The sequence below is a fragment of the Orcinus orca genome, chromosome 7 (genome assembly GCF_937001465.1).
Source record: "Orcinus orca chromosome 7, mOrcOrc1.1, whole genome shotgun sequence".
In the NCBI taxonomy this organism is placed as follows: domain Eukaryota; kingdom Metazoa; phylum Chordata; class Mammalia; order Artiodactyla; family Delphinidae; genus Orcinus; species Orcinus orca.
The window spans coordinates 22416472-22442576 of NC_064565.1; the positions used below are offsets into that span (position 1 = coordinate 22416472).

The window sequence follows — 26105 nt, forward strand, 5'->3', positions numbered from 1 at the left end:
GATGCCCAGAGGCTTTGGCCACCTTCTGCATCCCAGCCTGCCTTTCCTGGGTGGGACTGTTTGCACGAAGAGGCTTTTCAGTCTCCTGCAGTTTTCTCCATCCTTTCCTGGATTTGTTGTCACTTCAAACCTGAGAGACCTGCAGATTCTAGCGTGACACCAGGCAGAGCTCTGGCAGGAGAGAGGAAGGGTCCTGTTTCTCCCCCATTCAAGGCCAGGAGGTGGCCTGCCTCAGGGAAAATGGTGCTGTCCCACTGCCTTCCTGCCCTGTCTGTATCCTGGTTCTAGAACAACCTGAAGCCGCTCTGTTCTTTGCACATCTTTCTGGGGTGGGGTTGGGAAGGTGGTCTCTGATTTTTCTCCTGTAAGTCCAAAATTATTTTTAAGGTACCGTTATCCTAAGCAATAAAATGATGTGTGTGTGTGTGTGTGTGTGTGTGTGTAATACATTTATATGTATCGGTGCAGTAGGATTCCAGTTTAGTTGGAAATTCAGGATGGGACTTCGGTACATGTTTTGATGGAATTAAATTTCTTTTTCATACATCCAGTGAACAAGTTTTGGCCCTACTGTGCTGTACTCGGCACAAGTTGATGGCTGGGACATGGGCTTTGCTTCTCCGCGTTCTCTCAGCCAGACGTGGAAATTCATAGTTACATTGGTATGGTTCAGCTGTCATGGAAGCAAGGACGAGGTCCGGGAAGATTCCTTTTCTTTGAATGGTCAGGGAGCCCTTCCCAGAGGAGAGAATACTTGAGCAGGTAAATTCCGGGAGTTTCTTAGAATCCGTCTTGGGCAAAGACCTGGTAGGTCCTGGAAATGTGAGTCATCTGGAAAAGCCTGGGGCTCAGGAAGGGAATGGTGGAGGAGAGCAGATAGGTGGAGAAGGGCCCCGATGTGATGCTGAGAAGTTAGGCCACTGGAATGTAGCTCAGACATTAACTGGGCACCTTGTTCAAATGCAGATTCTGACTAGCGGTTCTGGGGTAGGGCATGAGGGTCCGGATTTTTAGCATGCTCTCAGGGGGATGCAATGGACCGTACTCTGAGAGCAAGACTGAAAGGCGCTTAGGCATCACTGAGGACTTTACATAAGGGAATAATTATAATCTCTTGAATTTGTAAACCTGGAAATACTAAAAAGTGTAAGTATAGTGTCTAATTTAATTTATACAATATCCTTGTAAAATGTGATTCATAGCCCATAATTTTTTCTTTATTAAACTTTTTTTTTTTTTTTTTTTTTTGCGTTACGCGGGCCTCTCACTGTTGTGGCCTCTCCCCTTGCGGAGCACAGGCTCCGGACGCGCAGGCTCAGCGGCCATGGCTCACGGGCCCAGCCGCTCCGCGGCATGTGGGATCTTCCCGGACCAGGGCACGAACCCGTGTCCCCTGCATCGGCAGGCGGACTCTCAACCACTGCGCCACCAGGGAAGCCCCATATCCCATAATTTTTGCAGGAGGATCCTAGAGTACAGGGAAGTCAAATAACCAGGGTTTTGTTACTGGGAAGGGGCTCAGAAACCTGAGACAAGTCCTCATTTTATAAGCACAATCATCTGTCGTCTCTGAGATCCTTCTAGGTCTGAAAGCCCATGTTTCTGTGATTTGGCTACGTTGGTCATAGTTACGCTGTTCCCTTAAGACGAAGGTTGGGTGAAAGTCTTCACCCCATGCTGGGTCGTCCCCTGCTTGCCTCCGTCTCGGCTAAACTCTGGGAGAGGGTGTAGGACTGGATTTCTGGGTTACAGACATGGAGATGTGTGATGGGGGTGATGTACTTGAATTTGTGAACGTCTTGATTAGAAGATCCCGGGTTTTAGGCTTTCTGTCTTCCACTCATTTTCTTTGTAACCTGAACCAAATAGGTTCAGCGTAATGCATGTCACCTTCTTCATCTGTAAAAATAGGGCCAGCAGCACCCACCCACTTACCCCACTGTATGGTTAGAGCATCAGATTGGCAGGTCTTCCTACGTGTATTGTGCACCTACCATGTCCCAGATGCTGCGCCAGGCACTGCGGATGTAGAACAGGACGGACGCAGCCATGAACCCCATGGAGCTCCCATGGCTGAGAAGACTGGCATGAAAGACACATGTTCCAAGTTAAATATGTCCAAACGTACAGCGTGCGGCCAAGAAGCATGGGGTGATGGGAGCTTATAACAGGGGGCTCAGACATGAGGTCTTGGATGGCTTCTTGGAGGAAGTGGTCTTTCAGCAGAGAACTGAACAATGGATAAGAATAAGCAAGGTGAGGAGAAGGAAGCCTGGCTGGATAAGAGCCCCGAGGCAGGAGGGGGAGTTGGCTGGCTCCAGGAAATGAGAAAGGGTGAGGTGTTGGAAGCAGACACAGCACACAGGGTACAGGAAAGCCTGAAGGAATAAGTTAGGGCAGATCCTATAGGACTTGTTAAAGCTTTGGAACTTTATTCTAAGGTTTCAGTTATTCTGAGGTTTCAGTAATAAGCCATTTAAAGGTTTTAACAAGGGGGTGACATGAACTTTTCAACTTAATGAGATGATCCTGGCTTGTTTGGAGAGAGCGGCTTGGGCAGGAGTGATTTCGAACAAAACCAGTCAGTGAGCTTCTGCTTCATCCAGCCATGAGATAAGGGCAGCCCCATTAGGGATCTTACAGTGGAGGTGGCGAGAAGGGGACAGATGGGGGAGGGAAAAGTGACAGTCTTAGAGATGGATTGGATTTGGGAGTGATGGGGAAGTAGAACAGGATGACTTGCAGGTTTGCAGCTAGAAAAATCTCAGTGAATGGCGGTAGAATTTATTAAAATTGGGAGCAGAGGAGGGAGAGCAGGTTTCAGCTGGTGGTTGGTCATTACTTCAGTTTGGACGTGTCCCAATATAGGTGCAGATGAGCTACCCAAGACATGACATTGAGTTGGGGGCTGGCTGTAGATGCCTACTGAAGCTGGCAACGTTGATCTGGGACCTGCGTATCCCCAGGTGTGGTATTTCAAATCAGAGGCATGGAGGTGGTATCCAGAGAGGGGGAGTGAGATGAGTATAGAGCGAGGACAGAGCCCAGAGGTGCTCTGCTGTCACTGAGTCCAAGCTCGTACTACTCACCACATGACAGGCCACTGAATCGAGAGACGAGTTGTCGGGGCAAGGAGTAGTGACTTTATTTGGAAAGCCAAAAGACCAAGAAGATGGTGGACTAGTGTCCCAAAGAACCGTCTTGCCTGAGTTAGAATTCAGGCTTCTTTTATACTAAAAGCTGGAGGCATGTGGCTCGTTGTTGCAAACTTCTTGGTGGGGGAATCCTTTGTTCTTACAGCTGTCTGCCTAGGTCAGGTCAGGATGTTTCTGTAAACTTCCAACAAGACAGATGTTATTCTCTGTCCTGCAACTTTTTATCTTTATATGAATGGAAAAATGTTATACCTTTAAAGGTCGGAGCCTTGAGGATGGGCCATTCCTGTCTATTTCAGGCCGTAGGCAACATTCTTAACTTGTAGCAAAAGCAATAGAATACAAAGGTTGAAGTAAAAGAAACACATCCAATATGGAGTCAGATTCGGTCTTCCCTATATTACACTGCCATTGGTCATCAGGTTGGGGAGACAGCAAGTGAGGTAACAGATGCAGAATAGCTTTAAAAATTAAAGCAGGATGTTATTGTTGGACAGGACTGGCTTTACTAAATATGAATAATAATGCACATCGTTGACAATTACTGCTGCACTTGGATAGGGGAGATGATACTTAATGTTCCCAAATCTGCGAGACTATTTCCTCAAAGTTCTTTTTGCCCCTCCGAAAAGAAAACCCACCAGGAGGGATTTATTCTTATCAGGTCATGCTGCAGTAATTTCATTTTCAAATCATTAACAGGAAGGCATCCTCATCCGATCATTCTTGATACAAAACCCTATCTTAGAAGCCTGACACCATCTCCTCAACTCTTCTGAGAGCTTTTTGGATTTCATTTGAGACCCTCAGCTTTAAATAAAACACAGATATAAGCCTGGATTCTTCATGAACCTCTTTTGATGTCTCTCCCATCAGCTGAATTCATTTTTTTGCCTCCTGTTCTGACATTTGGTTATAGATTGTTCCAGGAATTTCATTGCTAACTTACATGATATGAGCAGATAAAGGGGAGCTGAACTCATTATCTAATTTACTTTGAAGCTAAATTCTAGATGGTATTTATGGGGAGGGGGAAGATCAGCTTACGATGAGTGAGAATAGTCTTCAGTGCTGAAATTAAATGAATTTTCATAGGAAAGTATCCTTCCCCGAACTCTTCCTGTGCATGGGAGTGGGGATGGGGCAGAGGTTACTGCTTTCCATCAAATAAATCCAGTCAAAAGCAGACCTTCTGCAGGAGTCAGACTCCTATTCAAAGGCAGTTCGCTTCTTTGAATTCCATCAAGCTTCTGGTACAATAACAGGAAAGTTTATTGTGTTCACTTTACATGAAAAGAGGCCCTTTCAAGGTGATACCTTTCCTTGTCATTGAGTGTGTTAGAGGGGGTTTTTATTTCTTGACAGTTTTTTACCATGATACCTAAAAAGAAATTTGCATCGGAGTACCCTAATTTGAATTTGGGATTCAGAAAGCATTTGATCTTCCATCCTCCCGAAGGACTCTCCAGCTGAGGGCAGGCTGCTGGGGCAGCGTGTTCAACAGCATCGACTCTGGACCAGGCCGCCTGGGTCTAAGTTCTGGCCTTGCCCTCATCAGCTGTGTGAGTTTAGGCAGGTCATTTAACCTATTCATACTTCAACTTTCTTATCTGTGTAATAGCAGTGAAATTCAGTAGGGGCTTTTTGTACGGTTGAAATGAGTGAGTGTACGTGAAGGGCATAGGAGAGTGTCTGAAATGCACGCACTGCATTAACTTTAGCTGGTATTACCTCCACCCTGGGCAGCTGATTGGATTGTGTAGTAAGTAGTAGGAGTGGCCATTCACTGACCATTGCTACGCTCTGTGCTTTGTATGCACGTATCTCCTTCAGCTTTTCTTACAATAATTCCTTGAAGTAGATACTACTCTTTCCTCCATATCACAGAGATGTAAGTCCATGGGCACAAAGCTGGTAATAGCAGGGCTGAGATCCAAGCCCAGGTCTGTGTGGCTCCAGATCCCAGCGGGTTAGTACCATAGCTCAGTCTGCACCTATACTGGGACATGTGCAGACATGCTGTGGGCGCTGGGTGTGGGTGTGGATGTGTGCTGAGAGTGGAGTAGAGGATGGGGTCATTTGGAGAGGAGGCCTTCTTAGCCTTATTAACCGGATAACAGACAGTCATGGGGCCTCCCTGCCCCTTGTCATTCTTCCTGGAGAGGAATTGTGAAAGGACAGGAAGTTGGGGAGGCATTCAGGGTTCCCATCTTCCTGGAATTTGGAATTTTTCCTTCTTCTTAACAATACTACCTTCTATCAATTTCCTTCTTCATTACAGTCTCCACTCCTTGCTTCTCTAGCTCCTTGAACCCCCAAAACCTATATGTGTGTGTTGAAGGAGGGATCAATGAGTCAGGGCTTCAGGGCAGAGTGGCGAGAGCCCCGTTTCCAGGTGGTGGAAAGAAGTTTGGCCTGGAAGTGAGGAGATCTAAGTCTTGGTCCTCTGTCTGCTACTGACTAGCAGGAAAACCCTAGTAAAGTCAACAGAATTTTTCTGAGCCTTATCTGTGAGTTGAGGGTTGGAAGCTATCTGACATCTCGTGGTTTTGGTCAGCCTTCTGGATTTCTGACCTCTGGGAGCTACCTTGGTGGCAGTGAGAATGTTGGTGGTAAGGTGGTGGTGGTGATAATGGTGGTGGAAGGGGAGATGGAGCTGGTGATGATGGTATACATGGTGCCAGAGATGGTAATGGTGGCGCAGGTGGAGGTCATGGTCATGGCGGTGGAGATGGGAGACGATCAGACAGGTGCTGATAGTCACAACTAACAATAAGTCCTTATCTGGTACCAGGCATTGTACTTAGCACTTTATGTCCATTATCTCATCTAATCATCCCAGCAGCCGTTGTAATCTCCGCTTTTGCATATAAGAAGCCTGAGCTTTAGAGAGAAAGTCTGAGCATCCCATGGTGGGCAGAGTTGCCTAGGTCAGGGGGAGACAAAGGTGCTGGTGCTAGGATATATGTCATTGGAAAATGTATGATAGGCATAGAGTGGGAGGGGTGTTAATCTGGGAAGTTAAACAGCTTCATGTTCTGCTCTCCCCAAACCCTCTCGCTCTACAACCAAGTTGTTCCCAGGTGCATTTAGGGTCATAACTGCAGGAGTTCATTCTCCTGAGGCCACATAGTATATAACAGAGAAATAGTCTCCCGCCACCGTTACCGGTTGCTCTTCATTTCTCTGAGTTTCGCCCTTTGGTTCAGACCCCAACCCTTAGGCTTTGGGTTTGGGGGCTGCAGCTCTCTGATAAAGACTTGTAGCATCTTCATGGGGGACCGTGATTTCGGGGGTCCCTGAGGTGAGTATTTGGGGGCAAGTGAATGTCCTCCAACATGTGTCTTTTCTATATCCTATTTCACCTGTTGATCCTCATCTGCACTCTGTACCCCATGAGGCCATCTTGGAGAGAAACAGGAGAAGAAACGGGTTTATAGCTCAGAGAATACAGGGCTGGGATAGTAGTGCATGGTCTGGGAGACTAAGGCTGCTGGCATCTGAAGGCATCTGTCAGAACCAAACCTCCGCACCCCTGTCTGGACCTCCTTCTTGGACCTGGGGGTTCTGGCCTTGCTTGAATGAAAGGTGATTCCTTCTTTCAAGTCCCACTCTCTCCTCCTCTTTTCCTCAGGATGGGGATTGTAATGATCTAGGCACTGGGTCTGGTGTCAGTAGGCTCAGTGTACTGACCCCTCTGGAGGGGGAAGCTGGCTTCAAATGGATCTTAGATACATGAGGTGAATGCAAGTGAAATGCTCTCCAGTTATCCAGCCCCTCACCTGACCTCCAACACCCCTTCTCCCTCCTGCAGATGTTTACTGAGCAATTACTATGTAAAGATGGTCTGTGACATGCTGAGGATATGACAGGGAAGATGGAACCTCCTGACCTCATGGAGTTCATGGTCTAGTTTACACTACAGTGTTATAATGACAGGGGCAGGAGGTCAAGGTGCTGGTGATCTCATAGGAACCCGGTAGAGCCTCGTGGAGACAAGGAAGGCTTCCTAGAGGCAGTGACACTTTGCGGACACTTGTAGAATAAGAGCTGGACCAAGCACGGCAGTGGCGTGAGAGGAGGAGAGAGGAAGGGACAGAGAAGGAGTAGTGGAGGACGAAGATGATGTGGTTCAGGCAGAGTGGTCAGCATGTGCGGGGGCCTGGAGACCGGAAAGAACAGATGGGACGGCTGCTTGCCCCACCCGGGCCTGGCCTGCCTCAGTCACAAGCACCCAGTGCTGGTTCTCCCAGGGTCCCGGTCCCGCGACACAGAGGGGCCTCGAGCAGGAACCGGGACCCACAGGCGCGCTGGCGCCTCTCCGCGCTCCTGAAATGCCCGTGTTGCCTCTGCTGCGTGGGCTTGTCTGAGCCCCGCTTCATCCGAGAGCTGCTTGGTTTCGCCGGGCTCTGGGGGGAGCTCGTGACCAGTGCGAAACACCGTAAGACTGGGAGGCCCTGTATTTGGACTCCTGGGCTGTGTGAATTTGGGCACCTCTTCCCGCTTCTCTGAGGCTTCTGCTGGCCCACCGGTAGACTCATCTGTGAGGTTTTCTTTTCAGTGCTTGCATTCTGGGGTTTTAATTCTCTACCATTTGCAGGGAGCTAAATTCTCTTAGAAACTGCAGCCTTTCAGCCGTGAAGCAGTGTTTATAAGTAGCACCGCCATCACCAGGGGTGGCGTGAGTCGATCCCTGGAGAGGATGGCCCCGTCATCACACGGTCTGTCGCTTCCCCCGCAGGCTTGGAGGGCACCATAGTCCCCGTGACCACCACCCGCACCTGGGCTGTGCGTTACTAGGGAAGCATTCCGCTTCACTTGTCTGCTGAGAAATAGCTACAGGCTTTTGTAGCTACCCCAGACACAGGGACGTCACTATCAGCTGATTCAGAACAGACTGCATAGAAAGCCACACAGCTACATACGGTTGAGAGCCACATAGAAAAATATTTATTTAACAGTTTTCAATTGATCATTGACCATGCATTCATAAAGGAAAAGGAACAGAGGCACTAAACCACAATGATGACCCTAAATGCTTTGAGTGCAAGGGGGTGTCCTACAGCTCCCAGACAGGAGGGCTTGTTTTAGAAATATATATATTGTTGTACTGATTTATAATTTTTCTTCTTGTACTGAAGTTTATAGAGCAGAAAGGGATGGATGATATGCTTAGCAAATTGCAGGCCATCTGGAATCTGGGTCTCTGGTGGCTGGAGCCACACTGGGGGGACCCTCCTTTCCTGGGCTCCGTCAAATAGCTGGGGCAGAGATGGGACATCAAACCATCTGTCCTCATGGACAGAAGCAGCCATCCGTGGCCTTTACGTCATTTTAAAGCTGGGACCTGCACCCTTCTCTGAAAACCAAATCCCAACAGCTCTTCTACCTTCTCCTAAAGAATATTTCTCAATAGGAAAGAGAACAAGGGGGCAGATCAGAGTTTTAAATGAAGGGTCTCTAAGCTGATGGGGTCGTGGAAAAAGTGACCACAAGGCATCCAGGCAAGCCCTGGCAGGGTCAGAGGACATGGAGTGGCTCTCAGCCGGGAGGGAGAATGTCCAGTGCACAGCCATCACCTGTGTTCCTCAAAGCCCCTCTGTGCTGCTTCCAAAGCCCCTCACTTTCCACTGGCAAACTTAGCAATGAGTGGTGGCCATCCTTCTAGAAAGCCACCTGTTAGCCATTAAGGAACGTGCCTGCGGCTGATTGATCCAGCCACGGTCTCAAAGCCATCCAGGAAAAGGGAAGCGGTGCGTGCTGGCAACATAAGCAAGACTGGACATGGCTTGGTGATGGTGACCTTGGGAAAACATGGAGGGGAGAAAGGGGGAAAGAAACAGTGCAGAGAAAGGAGAGGCGCTGTTGCTTTCCTTACTGGAGAAACATGTAAAGAAAGAGGGGGGAAAAGAAAGGAGAGGGGAGCAGGGAGAGGAGAGGGGAAGGAAGGGGAGACAGGGAGAAGAGAGGTAGGGCTGCCCTCAGGAAGGAGAGGAGCCAGTGGGACTGGTTTCAAAGTTACTGTCGTCAGAGCCGTATTACACTCATTCGAATGGGATGCTTCAAAGGCAAGCCCGTGACAGGGCATGGTGTGGTGATGAGGCCACACCAATGCCCACTGATCCAGGCTCCGCCTCCATCTGTGCTTCTCTTAGACCAGCGGTTCTCAAATTTGAGTAACAGCACCAACCAGTGGCCTTGTTAACCCCAGGGGTCCCACCCGCAAGTCTCTGATTCAGCGGGTCTGGGTTGTGCATTTCTCACGAGTTCCCAGGTAGTACTGATGCAGCTGTTCCGGGAACCCCGCTTTGAGAACCGCTGTCTTAGAGGTGAGAGACTGAACCAAGGTTTGCGCTGATTTGGGCTCCTTGGGTCGAAGTCAGCGAGTGAGTCAGTGTCTCAGCTGGCTGGCAAGAGCAGATTGGCAAACGCGTCGACAGAACTCCAGAAAGCGCTAAAACCTTTGCTCGGATGTATTTGCCTCTTCCTGGCCCCTTCATTCAACCAACCATATGTTTACTTTCCACCGGCAACTGTGATTCTAAACGTCAGTTGACAAGCAGGTGTTCTGCGCACTGCTCTACGCAAGTTAATTTATTGCCAACAAACAGATGCAGTGCTCTCTCGCTGACTTCCATTCCCACCTGCTCCACCCAGCTCTTTGTTCTGGCCACGCTGAGCCTTGCAGCTCTCAGAAAGGAGTGGCCCTTGCATTCCTCTATCCCCTGTTCGTGCTGTGTCTCGGCCTGACTGCCATTTTCCAGGCAAACCAACTCTTACTCTCCTTTAATTTTTTTAAAGATTTTTTTTTTTGGATGTGGACCATTTTTAAAGTCTTTATTGAATTTGTTACAACATTGCTGCTGTTCTGTTCCCTTTTTTTGGCCCCGAGGCATGTGGAGGGTCTTAGCCCCCCGACCAGGGATCGAACCCGCACCCGCTGCATTAGAAGGCGAAGTCTTAACCACTGGACCGCCGGGGAAGTCTCCCTCCTTTAATTTTCTGAGTGTTCCCACCTGTGGGAAGGTCAGCCAGCCCTACACATTGCTGCCATAATGTTGTCCAGATTGCCGTCATGGCCCTTTGCAAAACGTCACCAGGCGGTGGCTGCCTCACCTTTCTCAGCGTTTTATCGTCAGTGCCTTGGACAGGGGCTCTGACTCCTGCTCACCGCGGTTGGGGTTAGAGAGAAATTGGAATATTGGGGCAGGAAGAAAGAGACGGAGAGCTCTGCTAATCACTGAAATCCTAAATCGAGGCTTCAGTGATTCAGTGAAACGGGACTCTAACAGGTGGAAAAGTAAATCTTGGTGATTTCTTTAAAAGCAAACAAAATAACTTCACTTGAGGAAGGATCAAATATCCAGATCTTTCCTCCTTAGGACGAGCTAGATATTCTTTTGTAGCAGGTGCTTACGTAAGGCAGATGGATGGGCAGATGGATGGACCGATAGACATGCAGATAGGCGGATGGATGGATGGACAGATCGGGTGGATAAATGGTGTCCTTAAGGCTTGCTCGTCAGGTCATGACCTGGAATCATATTTCGTTTTGCAAACATTCTTCAGCTCCTTTGGGAGAACTTCAGCTTCCTCTGGGGGGAATATGTGTGCTCCAGAGCTTTGTCACGTGCCTGTTCTTGAGGGACCTGCTTCTAAAACGGAATCCTGGTTCTAAATCGCGCTGTTGTGCTGACTTTGGCTGGGGTCTGAGGTGGACCTGCCTCTCATTGAATTCCATGCTGTGAACGGTTAGCACTTGAGCCAAAAAGTGAAAGACAAAGCCATCCCACTACATTTAAAAATAATGAAAGGCTTTTTGGTCCATTTCGGGTGGAATCCAGTGTTCTGAGCAGCGGTCCTGCCACCGTGACCTGTGAGATTTTGAGCAAATCACTTAGCCTCAGTTCTGTCACTTGTAGGACAAGGGCGTTTTCTTCCTGCTGTCCCGTTTTCTGACGACTGTGAGTCATTTCTGGGGGACTCACAAATAGTTACGTTCGCTTTAAAGATTGGAGGGGAGAAAACGGAGCACGGTGTCGGATGTGATGCCGTCACATCCCAGGCGGCATAGCTTAATGCACTTCTGAAGACTCAACCAAGCAGGCTGACTTGAACGCTGTTGAACGTCTGCATTACTTCTGTTTTTTAAACAGTACTCTGCTGAGAATAAATGTGTCACCGCCTAATGGGCTCTTGTCATTTTAGTGCAGTGATCAAGGAGGAAAAATGGAAGTACTTTATGTGGGAAAACAGGCAAGACGGGAAGGTATTTCTTAACCCAGAGTGCATGGCTGTCGGCAGTACGATACAGATCTATCCACAGTTTCACTTAAAACAGTTTACGTGCTTTACTCAGTGACTGAGTTCAGTTCACTGATCTCCACTCAAGTTCACACTGAAGTCATTTACCTGCGGGCTACAGATTACACCACACAGACCGAAGCATTATAGATTTTTCCAAATGTAATATACAAGTGCAAATGGATTGCAGTCCAACGTAACTTTACTCAAACCTTTAATATGCTATTAAGGCGTGAGTAAAACTTTAAAGCTTTGTCTCGGCTACAGAGTAGCTGGGACTGGAGCTGAACCAGTTGTGAACGCTCAGAATAAAAAGCCACTGTTGGACATGGTGTTTATTCTCAGCAATGTGTCACCTAAAATAATGAACTTTATTTTCAAACGTAGAAAGGAGCAATTCACTTGTTATTATAAAATGACAATTTTATAAGGGGGCTAGTTTGACTCCTGACATCACCAAGCCTCACCTCTGTTACACTGTCCATTGACTGTACCTGGGTGCCCAGTGCTCCATTTTCCCCATCTCCAGCTGAGATGGGGAAGTATATTCTAGCAGCCCTGGCAGGTATGCGGCACAATCTGTGTTACTGCAGAATGACTAGGCAAGGCTTAGAAGGAGGGATGCAAAATAAAATTGTGTGTTTTCACAATTATTTATGCTTTAAATAATTTGTAGTCCCTTATAGGGAAGGCTTTCTGTGAAAAGACTGGATCGACTTGGTCTACACTAGAGCGGAGAATGTGTATTCAGAAATACGATCCAGATTCAACCTTGGTTGCATCGTCAGAATCTTAGGAGGATAAATACAGGCTAGGTGGGAGATTCTGTGAGGGTTTCTTTGGTTTGGCAGGACTCTGTGGGGTGTGTGGCTGGGAAGTGGGAAATGGGAGGAGAAGGAAATTGGGAGCCTTGCTGCCTTGGGGAGCGTCTATGAAGGGTTACTTTAACCTGTGGCGTAGCCACTAGCCAGAGGGGGCTGGTCCCAACTGAAATGTGCTGTAAGCGTAAAAGCCACACTGGGTTTCAAAGACTTAGTAAGACATGTAAGAAAATGTAAAACATCGCATGAATAGTTTGATTCGTTGCACGTTGAAACCGTGTGTGAAATGATGGTATCTGGGGCCTATTGGATTAAAATCATTAAAATTGATTTCACCTCTTACTTTTTGAATGGGGTTGAGATTTTAAAATTACATATGTGGCTTGTGTTTCTAGTGGGCAGTGCTGTTTGTTTAATACCTATTATGTATGGTGGGATGATGGCTCATGTTTACTTATGTTTTATTTTTCAAATTGACAATGTGAGAGACAATATTGTCTTGGAGAAAAAAATATATATATAGCTTGTGGATTTTGGAGTCCAGCAAGCATGTGTCTTGGCTATAGCTAGCCCCTTGGGTAACTAACCTCTGAGCCTCAACTTCCTCAGCTAGAAAATTAAGATAACAGTTTGGATCTGATAATAACAGTTTTGATCTCAGCAGGTTGTTGTGAGCAATGCATGGGAAACTAGCAGAGAGCACTTATCACTGAACTAACATAGGGAAAACGCAATAAGCAATCGGCGTGGTGCTTTCTTACATCTCAGGACCTGTCCAGTGCCTCATCTTTTAATCCCTGACCATTTCAACTCAGTTCCTTGTTTCGCTTCTTCCCCAAATTTGTATTTTCTTTCATGTCTGTTTACTTCTCCACCCAGAATGCTAACCTTTCCCTTCTTTTTCTCATCATTGAAAAAATCTCTCGTCTGGTTCCGCATCTTCTTATTTACTTCTTATTTACTTCAACTGTTCAGAGCAAGAATTCTATCCCGGCTAAAACTATACACCAGCCACAATCCTTCATCTGCCCGTGTCTGGACCGGGGATGCTGGGTCTTGCCTTTTATGGAACTCTGCTTCCTTTTGATGGGATGGTCAATCAAAGAACGATCGACTCCAGGCAGAGGGGGTGTAGGTAATGGGAGAATAAGGGTCATGTAAACAAGAGATCAAAAGAACAGGACAGGGGAAGAAAAGAAAAATCGTGTAACTTCTCTTTTGCCCCACACTGCTGCCTTTTCTTTCTGTTGGCTTCAGAAGCTGTGCTATGTTCAACCAGGGTAAGTACAAGGTGGTTCTCGTTGCCTTTCTAGATTCTTGAAATCTAGAAACCTGCAAGCACAACCTCCCACAGTGAGCATGGCACACAGCCAAAACCCTGTGCTCCGTTTCCACATTCTAAGAAATAAGTCCTTAGATGAAGATGGTTGGTACTTGTTCTCTGAAATTCAGTGGCAAGGAAGAGAAAAAGATAGAAAACTTTGTGACGATATGTTGTTTCGCGAGGTGAGTTACCTGAGTCCTTCACAATTAACAAGATGAACCTTTCAGCCAGAGCTACGTGAGATAAGAAATAAGGAGAAATAACTTCAGAACACACTTGGAATAGCAGTGGTGGCTGGACACTGGACACACCCGTGCCTCTTAGAGTCCCCGATTTTCCTATGCAGGTTTTTTTTTTTTTTGGTAATCAGTCAGAACAATGTTGATTTTTGTTCCCATCTAGCAGCTGGAACTAGGTGCTTCAGCCTGTGCTCTTAAGGTGATTTTTTTTTTTTTTTTTTTTGCCTTTCATCAGATCAATATGTTACTTTGCCTGTTTTATTTTTAGATTTACTGAGTGTAGCAAAGGAAAGAAATAAGCAAATTGGTTTGTATTTCAAGTGTGGGCTGAGGTTTGACCCGATAAACCTGTCAAACCTGTTTGGAAATTTAACAGGGGAGAGCAGGTTTCACGGGTCATCTTTGCTGACAGCTGGGATTTTTGGAGGATTGGTTGTTGGGAGAACTGGGTGATTGCAGTGCCAGAGAACAGAACTAGGGCCCCTCTGCCACCCCAGGCAAGGGGGGATGCTTAGGCGAGGGTGTGCAGGTGGGCCAACCCTGGATGGAGAAACATGGCTGTTTTTCCTGGAGCATTTATTAATGAAACATTTACCATTGATCAGAGGCAAGAAGGGGTCGTTGCCAACAATCACTTACCTGTGGCTTCCTAGAGAGTCAGAGAGTTTGAAAATGTGAATGAATTTTTCTTCTTAATATATTATGTAAATTTAGGAGAGGGAGGAAGAATTTCTGAAAATCCAAAACACAGCTCTAAGCTCTAAGATATCAGCTCTCCACCTAGAAACTTACATTCTGGTGTCTTGGGTCCCCAAGAGAAGACAGCAAAGGCTCTGCAGAGGCCTGCTTTTCCTTTTCTTATTTACTTTTTTGGTCACTGTGGATAAATACTCATGACATTAGTGATATCAGTTGTCTATGGTGTACATAGCATCTTTTTCTCTGTCAGAGGTTGTAGAAAGAGCAATGATTGCGTGATTCAGAATGCAAATATGTGGGCGTTCAGACATCTGTCCGTGCAGTCAACTTTTGATCCTCTGGGGGACCACTCAGGGGTGTCTTTTTAGAGCCTGATCTTTTCGGGGCTGCTGACGGTACAGCTTAGTGACACAAAGGCAGTGAGCTAGTGAGTTACTCGCTGAACTCCAAGTTTTATATTTTCCATGGTTTTTGGATAATTATCTTTTTTCCCCCATGAGGCTCACATATGTGACACCTCTAAAAACACCTGTAAAGAAACAGAAGTGCTGCTGCAGATGCAGCGTTGTAATTACAGGTGTGCACACCTACTAAATGTCCAAAACACACGCTCAGTGACAGGCTACTCCTGATTTTGCCTCCCCTGAAATTGAATGCAAAATTAGTGTCGCTAAATATACCTCTTTGTTACCGAAGGGCTGCCACTGCCCTCTGTCTTGAAAATAACCATTGGGTTGCCTCTAGACAAACACTCTTTAAAGTACAAATACTGTTTCATCTGATGTGGCTATACTGTATCCATCTATTCCTTAAAGGCCAAAACCAGACTTATGGACTACATCAAATGCTTTCTGGATACACAAACAACAAAAACATTTTTTTAAATTAACAGGCATCAACAGGTATAAATAAATTGTCTACAGCATTTAATGGTCTTTAACACAGTCAACGCCCCTGGCCTTGAAACGGTGTTAAATTCTTTTTTTTTTGCTAGTGGCAAAAAAAGCCATCAATCAAGCCCAACTTGAAAATTGGGCACCATTTCCTGGCCAGTAAGCACAGAACCGAGGGGCTCAATATCTTATGGGTATCTTTTTGTTGCTGGGCTTATGACTTTTTTCTTTTTCTCTCTGTCTCTCCCCTCTCCCACCTGCTCAGGGCTGATCGTTGTGACGTTGGCCGTCTGCTGGATGCCCAACCAGGTTCGGAGGATCATGGCTGCGGCCAGACCCAAGCACGACTGGACCAAGTCCTACTTCGAGGCGTACATGATCCTTCTTCCCTTCTCGGACACCTTCTTTTACCTGAGCTCGGTCGTCAACCCGCTGTTGTACAACGTGTCCTCGCAGCAGTTCCGCAGCGTGTTCGGGCAGGTGCTGCGCTGCCGGCTGACGCTGCCACATGCCAACCAGGAGAAGCGCCTGCGCGCCCACGTGGCCTCCGCCGCGGATGGTGCCCGCTCAGCGCGCCGCCCGCTCATCTTCCTGGCTTCCCGGCCCAATTCCTCTGCAAGGAGAACTAACAAGGTTTTCCTAAGCACTTTTCAGAGCGAGGCCAAGCCCGAACCTAGGCCTCAGCAGTTGAGTCGCGAGTCACCGGATCCCAACTCGGAGGTGAAACCTGCCAACCCTGCCACCGAAAATGGCTTCCAGGAGCATGAAGTGTGACTGTCTGTCAAGGAAGGAAGGGAAGCTGGAGCGCCCACGGGCCCTCCCCACACGAAAGCGACGGTTACCTGCATGCAGCGGTGCCAAAACAAACTGTGCGCCCATCATCAGGGACGGGGTGGAAGACGGGCCTGGGAAGAAAGCAGATGGCCGCTTACAAGTGTCACTTGAGGGCGAATGCTGCCGCCAACCGGGCCTCAACTCTGAGAGTTGGCCCATCTGTATCCATTCCTCCTCCTTCCTTCCATTAAGGACACACTGAAAATTCAGTCAAACTGAATGCGTCCGGAGCTCACAAAGTTTTGTTTTTACACTGAGCTCTTCCATCGTTTGCAAAGGAACTGAAAGAAAGAGAACACGGATTCCCCTCGCCACCCAGCATCAAAGGACACTCAGAAAAATCTCAGGGGGCTGGGGGAAGGTGGGCCCAAAGAACGATGCAGGAGGGGGCTGGTATCTCCTTCAGCTTCAGCAGTGTGCCAAGAAAAGGCCTAATTGGAGGAGCACGAGGGTGCCGGGGAGCCCTGGCCGAAGGGCTGGGGCAGAACTGCTCCTTTTCTTGGGCCGGGGCCCGTTGCAAAGAGGGGTGTTGCAGCAGCTGATGCACACGGAATTCACTTTCCCTGGGGAGCAGAAGGATTGGTACCCAGCCGAGGCGATGAGGCAGGCGGCCGACGACGCGCACGACTTGCGGTACATGATTCCTGCAACAGACCCAGAGGAGCCAGATTTAGCAGCCTGCACTGGCCAGAAGACGGCAACCCTGAGCCCACATCCCCACGGAGAGCACTTTTCTTCCTTCTACAGCCCAGAAACCTGGTGTGGCCAGGGCACTGCTCCAGGGTGTTTCGTTGAGCCCCCCCAAAATACAGGACAGGTGCAGTGAAGGCGGCGGGCATCACTTCCCTTGCTTCTGAGGTGCCAGTACCAGTGAATAAAGAGCTTTTAAATCAAAGTTCGTTTTTCTTTAAACTGTGTACTAGACAGAACTTCTTTTTATTTACTTTTTTGGTTCACACTGTCTCATGCCAGAGAGGATGACAGGCTGCACGTCAAGATCTTATCTCTGTTTGTTAGTACTTTATAAGCGACCACGGAGAGATGGCTCTCAACTGTGTGTTTTTGAAATCCTGGAATTCTCTCAAAAACCAAACTCCGAAGAGAATAAATCAGATCACTACCAAAGAGGCCCTGTGTGGGTTCAGTGAAGGGAGGGGGGGGGGCCTGGCTGACAGTGTGCCGAGCACCGCCTTCCAAGGGAAGTTTTGCCCTTAGAACATATGGCCATTTGCCAAGTCAGCACCACACAGCCAGCCCTTATTAGCACATACCATGTGGACACATCAAGGGTCTTCCCACTAAGACTGGAGGGCCCTTCTTAAGGAGCTCGTGTGTCAGGTCCAAACTGCAGCATAATCATCAAATTAGGGGTGTCTTGGGTAATCATTTGACTTTATAAAGCTGGACGTTTACTCAAGTAATAGCTAAGCTAATGAAATACTTTGCTGAATGCCAGGCACTCTTCAGATGGCTCCTAGCTCATTGACTACCTGCAACAACCCTACAAGAGAGGGCCCCAAGATCATCCCCATTTTGCAGATGGGGATCCTAAGGGCAAGAGAGATTTAGTAACTCGTCCAAAGTCACACTTCTAGAAAGTAGAGCACCTGTGATTTGAACCAAGTATTCTGGTCCCATGCTGTCAAATCTGTAGTACTATAGAGCAAAGCAGCCAGCCAAGGTAACCACAAAATGGTTTTGTTTTTTGCAGGGGGGAAGACTACTTTGAAAATAGCTTTTGGTGTGTGTGTGTGAGAGAGAGAGAGGCCGTTTTGTATCAATGAACTATTTTTCTTTTTGGACATACATCATACTAAAGGTGAACCTCAAAGTGATGCCTTTAGCCCATGTGCCGCCCTGTGTGTCTGAGGGATACAACACATTCCACCAGTAGCCAGGGCTCCCTCCCCTCTGACTCCCTGCAGGCGTGTGTGTTTGCAAGCATTGCTTCCATCTGGGCCCACATCCTCTCCCTTGAGAATTGCTACTTGAAGTGCCTAAAACTCCCAAGTGGGAGGTAAAGAAATACTTTAGATTTTAAAGAAATACTTTAGATTTATATGAAACATGCAATTTTATGTCATTTCTATAATTGCCTGTTTGTAAGGATTGCTTTTGTAACTCTGTTAGAAAAACCTGGAAGGTAGCTGGTCTGGTAAGATAAATCTCACGGACAGAGGATGTGTAGGGGGACCAAGGAGCACTGTTTAATTTCTAAGGAGCATGCTACAGAGTTCCCAGAGGCTCTACATTTTCTAACCATTGCCCATTTTAGAAAATTAAGTTTCACTGTCTTTTTATTCTTAACTATTAAAAGCCACTAAACTGTCAGTTGTCAGTTCAACTTCGGTAAACTTTTTTCCTTTAAATAAATTTTAAAAATTAAAAAATATGTACTGAATACATCTTTTACTGTAAAAACGTTCAGACAGATAAGAAAACGCTCCTTGACCGCTCTCCTTCCAATGCTACCTCCTCCTCCTCAGAGGTAAGCACGCTTATCAATTTGGGATGCCTCCTTCCAGGCCTATTTCTACGCATTTACAGATGTGTCCATGGACAAGAGGTCTGCGCATATATCCTAATAGCATAATATAACATCCTATATGCTGTATATATGTATATCCTATTTGCATTTTCACTTAGTGACATGGCTGGGGATATATTTTTAAGTCTAACTTTGTAGGACTAAGAGTCAGTGATGAGGTAAGTTAGTTAGATAAATAACACAAGATGGGTGCCCCAATTTTGTGACTGCTGCCCAGGGGACATCTCCAGATCACCTGGCTCTGATGGCCAGTGGGGCCTACGCTTGTAGTCCTGCAGGACTGCATATATTTGCATCTTTAAAAGTTGCTGCCAGAGGGTCTGCCTTCCAATCAGCCTGAATCTAGGTGCTGAGATCCTCTTCTTTGGGACACTAACTGATCTCGGCACACACTCAACTACTGGAACCTATTAGAAATAAAATAGGCTGCTTAGACAATTGGGAAGGTTGAAGAGAGAACCAAAAGCTGGGGTATGGTTGAATGACAAGGTACATCTCCTACACTAGGCCAGCCCTTCAAGACGGGGAGAGGTGGCTGTTTCATCTAAATGCACAGAAACCAAAACAAGTCATCAAAAGGGAGAAAAAGATGAATATGGTCCAAACAAATAAGATAAAACTTGAGAAGAAAATTTTAATGAAACATAAGTAATTTACAAGAAAAAGAATTCAAAGTAGTAGTCTTAAACATGTTCACTGAACGTGGGAGAAGAATGGACGAACACAGTGAGAACTTCAACAAAGAGAGAGAAAATATAAGAAAGAACCAAACAAGTCACAGAGCTAAAGTGTACAATTATTGAACTAGAAATGCACGAGAGGGGTTCAAGAGCAGACTAGATGAAGCAGAAGAAAGGATCAATGAACTCAAAGACAGGGCAGAGGAACTGACCCAATCAAACAGCAGAGAAAACAAAAAGGAATGGGGGGAAAAAAAAAAAAGGGAAGATAGCTTAAGGGACTCATGAAACAACATCAAGTGCATTAATAGTCACATTATAGGAGTCACAGAGGGAGAAGAACAAAAGGGGTAGAAAACTTATTTGATGAAATAATGGCTGAAAACCTCCCTAAGCTGGGGAAGGAAACAGACATCCAGTTTCAGGAAGCCCAGAGAGTTCCAAACAAGGGGAACCAAGAGAAACATACATCAAGACACATAATAATTAAAATGTGAAACTATAAGACAAGGAGAGAATATTAATGGTAATAGAGGAGCAACCTGTTACTTCAAAAGGGAACCCCCATAAAATGAGCAGATTTTTCATGAAAAACTGTGCAGGCCAGAAGGGAGTTGCACAATATACAGGCATACCTCATCTTACCGCTTTTTGTTTTATTGTCCTTCACGGATACTATGTTTATTACACACTGAAGGTTTGTGGCACTGAGTTTAGAAAGTCTATCAGCACCAATTTTCCAAGAGCATTTGCCCACTTCATGTCTCTGTGTCATGTTTTGGTAATTCTCACAATATTTTAAACTTTTTCATTACTATATTTCTCATGGTGATGTGTGATCAGTGATCACTGATGCTACGATTCTAATTGTTTTTGCTTTGTATTTTTTACTTAAGGTATGTACATTTTCAAAAGATATAATGCTATCTGCACACAATAAATTACAGTATAAACATTGCTTTTATATGCATGGGGAAACCAAGAAACTTGTATGACTTGCTTTGTTGCAATATTTCCTTTATTGTGGTTGTCTGGAACCCAACCCCAGTATCTCTGAGGTATGCCTGTATTCAAAGTGCTGAAAGGAAAAAAATAACAAAACTTCCAAACAAGAATATTCTATCCAGCAAAGTTATAATTCAGAATTAAAGGAGATACAAAGTTTTCCAGACAAGCCAAAGCTAAAGGAGTTGATCACCACTAAACTGACCTTATAAGAAATGTTAAAGCGGCTCATTTAAGTTGAAAAAAGGTGTTAATTAGTAACAAAACATATGAAAGTATAAATCTCACTAATAAAGGTAAATATATAGTAAGTGTAGTGGATTAATCACCTATAAAGCTTGTATGAAGGTTAAAAGACAAAAGCAGTAAAAACAACTAACTACCATAATTAGTTAAGGGATACACAAGATGAAAGTAGAATAGGAGTGGACACAAGATAGCAGAGAGGAAGGACATGAGCTCACCTCTTCTTACGAAAACACCGAAATCACAACTAACTGCTGAACCACCATTGACAGAAAAATGCTGGAACCTACCAACAGATATCCTATGCCCAAAGACAAAGAAGAAGGCCACAACGAGATGGTAGGAGGAGCACAACTGCAATGAAAGCAAATCCCACACCCGCCGGGTGGGGGACCCACAAACTAGGAAATAATTATATCTCAAAAGTTCTCCCACAGGAGTGAAAGTTCTGACCCCAAGTCATGCTTCCCAGCCTGGCGGTCTGGCAATGGAATGAGGATCCCCCAGAGAATCTGGCTTTGAAGGCCAGTGGGATCTTATTGCAGGAATTCCACAGTACCAGGGGAAACAGAAACTCCACGCTCAGAGGGCACACACAAGGTCTCGTGCACACGACTGCCCAGGATAAAAAGCAGTGACCTCATAACATCCTGGGCCAGAGCAACCTGTGGTATTGGAGAGTCTCCAGCAGAGGTAGGGGGCAGCTGTGGCTCACTGTGGAGATAAAGACCCTGGGAGCGGTAGTTCTGGGGAGTACTCAGTGTCACGAGACCTCCCGGAGGCCGCCATTTTCTCACGAAGACCTGGTCCCACCCAACAGCCTGTAGGTCCAGTGCTCGGACACCTCAGGCCAAACAACCAACAGGGCAGGAACACAGCCCCACTCATCAGCAGGCAGGCTGCTTAAAGTCTTCCTGAGCACATAGTTGCCCGCTAAACAAATCCCTTACATGGCCCTGTCCACCAGAGGCACAAGACCAGCTCCACCCACCAATGGGCAGGAACCAGTCCCTCCCACCAGGAAGCCTACACAAGCCTGTTAGACCAGCCTCATCCACGAGGGGGCAGACAGCAGAAGCAAGAAGAACTACAACCCTGCAGCCTGTGGAATACAAACCACAATCACAGAGAGTTAGGCAAAATGAGGCAGCAGAGGAATATGTCCCAGATGAAGGAAGAAGATAAAACCCCAGAAGAACAACTAAGTGAAGTGGAGATACGGAATCTGAGAAAGAGCTCAGAGTAATGATAGTAAAGATGATCCAAGATCTCAGAAAAAGAATGGAGGCACAGATTGAGAAGATACAAGAAATGTTTAACAAATACCTAGAACTATTAAAGAACAAATAGGAACAATACAATAACTGAAATAAAAAATAAACTAGAAGGAATAGCAGAATAATGGAGGCAGAGAATAGATAAGTGAGCTGGAAGATAGAATGGTAGAAATCACTGCTGTGGAACAGGGTAAAGAAAAAGAATGAAAAAAAAATTAGGACAGTCTAAGACACCACTGGTACAACGTTAAATGCACCAACATTCGCATTATAGGTTTCCAAGAAGGAGAACAGAGAGAGAAAGGACCTGAGAAAATAGAGAAGAGATAATAGCTGAAAACTTCCCTAACATTGGAGAGGAAACAGTTACCCAAGTCCAGGAAGTGCAGAGAGTCCCAGGCAGGATAAACCCAAGGAGGAACACACCGAGACAGACAGTAATCAAATTGGCAAAAATTAAAGACAAAGAAAAAATATGAAAAGCAAGAAGGGAAAAGCAACAAATAACGTCCAAGGGAATCCTCTTAAGGTTATCAGCTGATTTTTCAGCAGAAACTCTGTAGGCCAGAAGGGAATGGCATGATATATTTAAACTGGTGAAAGGGAAGAACCTACAACCAAGAATATTCTACCCAACAAGGCATAGAAACTGAAAGTTTTACAGAAAAGCAAAAGCTAAGAGAATTCAGCACCGCCAGACTGGCTTTGCAACAAATGCTAAAGGAACTTCTCTAGGTGGAAAAGAAAAAGGCCACGACTAGAAGTAAGAAAATTATGAATGGAAAAGCTCATCAGTAAAGGCAAACATACAGTAAAGTTAGGAAATCCACACACAAATATGATATCAAAACCAGCAGTCATGAGAAAAGGAGAGTACAGATGCAGGATGTTGGAAATGCATTTGAAATTAAAAGACCAGCAATTTAAAACAATCTTGTATATATATAGCTATATCAAAACCTCATGGTAACCACAAACCAATAATCTACAATAGATACACAAACAAAAAAGCAAAAGAGGGCTTCCCTGGTGGTGCAGTGGTTGAGAGTCCGCCTGCTGATGCAGGGGACACAGGTTCGTGCCCCGGTCCGGGAAGATCCCACATGCCATGGAGAGGCTGGTCCCATGAGACATGGCCGTTGAGCCTAAGTGTCTGGAGCCTGTGCTCCGCAACGGAAGAGGCCACAGCAGTAAGAGGCCCGCGTACCGCAAAAAAAAAAAAAAAAAAAAGGCAAAAGAAATCCAAAAACAATGCTAAAGACAGTCATCAAATCACAAGGAAATAGAACAAAAGAGGAAGGGAAGAAAAAAGCCCTACAAAACAAATCGAAACCAATTAACAAAATGGCCATAAAAACATACATATCAATAATTATCTTAAATGTAAATGGATTAAAGGCTCCAACCAAAAGACACAGACTGGCTGAATAGATACAAAAACAAGACCCATATATATGCTGTCTACAAGAGACTCACTTCAGATCTAGGGACACATAAAGACTGAAAGTGAGGGGATGGAAAAAGTCACTCCATGCAAATGGAAATCAAAGGAAAGCTGGAGTAGCAATACTTCTATCAGACAAAATAGAATTTAAAATAAAGAATGTTATAAGAGACAAAGAAAGATACTACTTAATGATCAAGGGATCAATCTAAGAAGAATATATAACAATTGTAAATATATATGAACCCAACATAGCAGCATCTCAATATATAAGGCAAATACAGCCATAAGAGAAGAAATCAACAGTAATGCAATAATAGCGGGGGACTTTCACACCCCACTTATACCCATGGACAAATCATCCAGACAGAAAATCAAAAAGAAAATACAGGGAAGAGAGGGGGAAGATGGCAGAAGAGTAAGATGTGGAGATCACCTTCCTCCCCACAGATACATCAGAAATACATCTACACGTGGAACAACTGCTACAGAACACCTACTGAACGCTGGCAGAAGACCTCAGACCTCCCAAAAGGCAAGAAAGTCCCCACGTACCTGGGCAGGGGAAAAGAAAAAAGAATAAACAGAGACAAAAGAATAGGGATGGGACCTGCACCAGTGTGAGGGAGCTGTGAAGGAGGAAAGGTTTCCACACACTAGGAAGCCCCTTCGTGGGCGGAGACTGCAGGTGGCGGAGGGGGGAAGCTTCGGAGCCGCGGAGGAGAGCGCAGCAACAGGGGTGCGGAGGGCAAAGCAGGGAGAGATTCCTGCACAGAGGATCAGGGCCGACTGGCACTCACCAGCCCGAGAGGCTTGTCTGCTCACCCGCCGGGGCGGGCGGGGGCTGGGAGCTGAGGCTCGGGCTTCAGAGGTCAGATCCCAGGGAGAGGACTGGGGTTGGCAAAGTGAACACAGCCTGAAGGGGCTAGTGCACCATGGCTAGCCGGGAGGGAGTCTGGGGAAAAGTCTGGAGCTACCGAAGAGGCAAGAAACTTTTTCTTGCCTCTTTGTTTCCTGGTGCGCGAGGAGAGGGGATTCAGAGCGCTGCTTAAAGGAGCTCCAGAGACGGGTGCGAGCCGCAGCTGTCAGCGTGGACCCCAGAGACGGGCATGAGATGCCAAGGCTGCTGCTGCCACCACCAACAAGCCTGTGTGCGAGCACAGGTCACTCTCCACACCCCCCTTCTGGAGAGCCTGTGCAGCCCGCCACTGCCAGGATCCCGGGACCCAGGGACAACTTCCCCGGGAGAAGGCACACCGTGCCTCAGGCTGGTGCAACGTTCTGCCGGCCTCTGCTGCTGTAGGCTCGCCCCACACTCCGTGCCCCTCCCTCCCCCCAGTCTGAGTGAGCCAGAGCCCCTGAATCAGCGGCTCCTTCAACCCCATCCTGTCTGAGCAAAGAACAGCTGCCCTCCGGCGACCTACATGGAGAGGCGGGGCCAAATCCAAAGCTGAGCCCTGGGAGCTGTGAGAACAAAGAAGAGAAAGGGAAATCTCTCCCAGCAGCCTCAGGAGCAGCGGATTAAAGCTCCACAATCAACTTGATGAACCTGCATCTATGGAATACCTGAATAGACAACAAATCATCCCAAATTGAGGAGGTGGACTTTGAGAGCAAGACTGATTATTTTTTCCCCTTTTCCTCTTTTTGTGAGTGTGTATGTATATGCTTCTGTGTGAGATTTTGTCTGTATAGCTTTGCTTTCACCATTTGTCCTAGGGTTCTGTCCGTCTGTTTTTTTTTTTTTTACTTAAAAAAATATTTTATCTTACTTTATTTTTTGTTATCCTCTTTCTTTCTTTCTTTCTACTTTTTCTCCCTTTTATTCTGAGCCGTGTGGATGAAAGGCTCTTGGTGGTGCAGCCAGGAGTCAGTGCTGTGCCTCTGAGGTGGGAGAGCCAGATTCAGGACACTGGTCCACAAGAGACCTCCCAGCTCCACATAATATCAAACGGCGAAAATCTCCCAGAGATCTCCATCTCAACACCAGCACCCAGCTTCACTCAACGACCAGCAAGCTACAGTGCTGGACACCCTATGCCAAAAAACTAGCAAGACAGGAACACAACCCCACCCATTAGCAGAGAGGCTGCCTAAAATCATAATAAGCCCACAGACACCCCAAAATACACCACCACACATGGACCTGCTCACCAGAAAGACAAGATCCAGCCTCATCCACCAGAACACAGGCACTAGTCCCCTCCACCAGGAAGCCTACACAACCCACTGAACCAACTTTAGCCACTGGGGACAGACACCAAAAACAACGGGAACTACGAACCTGCAGCCTGAAAAAAGGAGACCTCAAACACAGTAAGATAAGCAAAATGAGAAGACAGAAAAACACACAGCAGATGAAGGAGCAAGATAAAAACCCACCAGACATAACAAATGAAGAGGAAATAGGCAGTCTACATGAAAAAGAATTCACAATAATGACAGTAAAGATGATCCAAAATCTTGGAAATAGAAGAGAAAATGCAAGAAACATTTACCAAGGACCTAGAAGAACTAAAAAGGAAATAAGCAATGATGAACAACACAATAAATGAAATTAAAAATACTCTAGAAGGGATCAATAGCAGAATAACTGAGGCAGAAGAACGGATAAGTGACCTGGAAGATAAAATAGT

General features: G+C 46.3%; 2 protein-coding genes across 2 annotated transcripts in view; one reads left to right on the top strand and one right to left on the bottom strand.

Moving 5' to 3' along the window:
- Positions 1-17164, top strand: part of GPR39 (G protein-coupled receptor 39) — a 231364-nt gene extending 214200 nt beyond the window's left edge. Inside the window, exon 2 of the mRNA XM_004276488.4 lies at positions 15701-17164. Within this exon, the coding sequence (XP_004276536.1) occupies positions 15701-16209 (509 nt within the window). The 3' untranslated portion in view covers positions 16210-17164. The remainder of the gene's footprint in view (positions 1-15700) is intronic.
- LYPD1 (LY6/PLAUR domain containing 1) overlaps positions 16678-26105 on the bottom strand; it is a 69695-nt gene continuing 60267 nt past the window's right edge. Inside the window, exon 3 of the mRNA XM_004276487.4 lies at positions 16678-16913. Within this exon, the coding sequence (XP_004276535.1) occupies positions 16678-16913 (236 nt within the window). The remainder of the gene's footprint in view (positions 16914-26105) is intronic.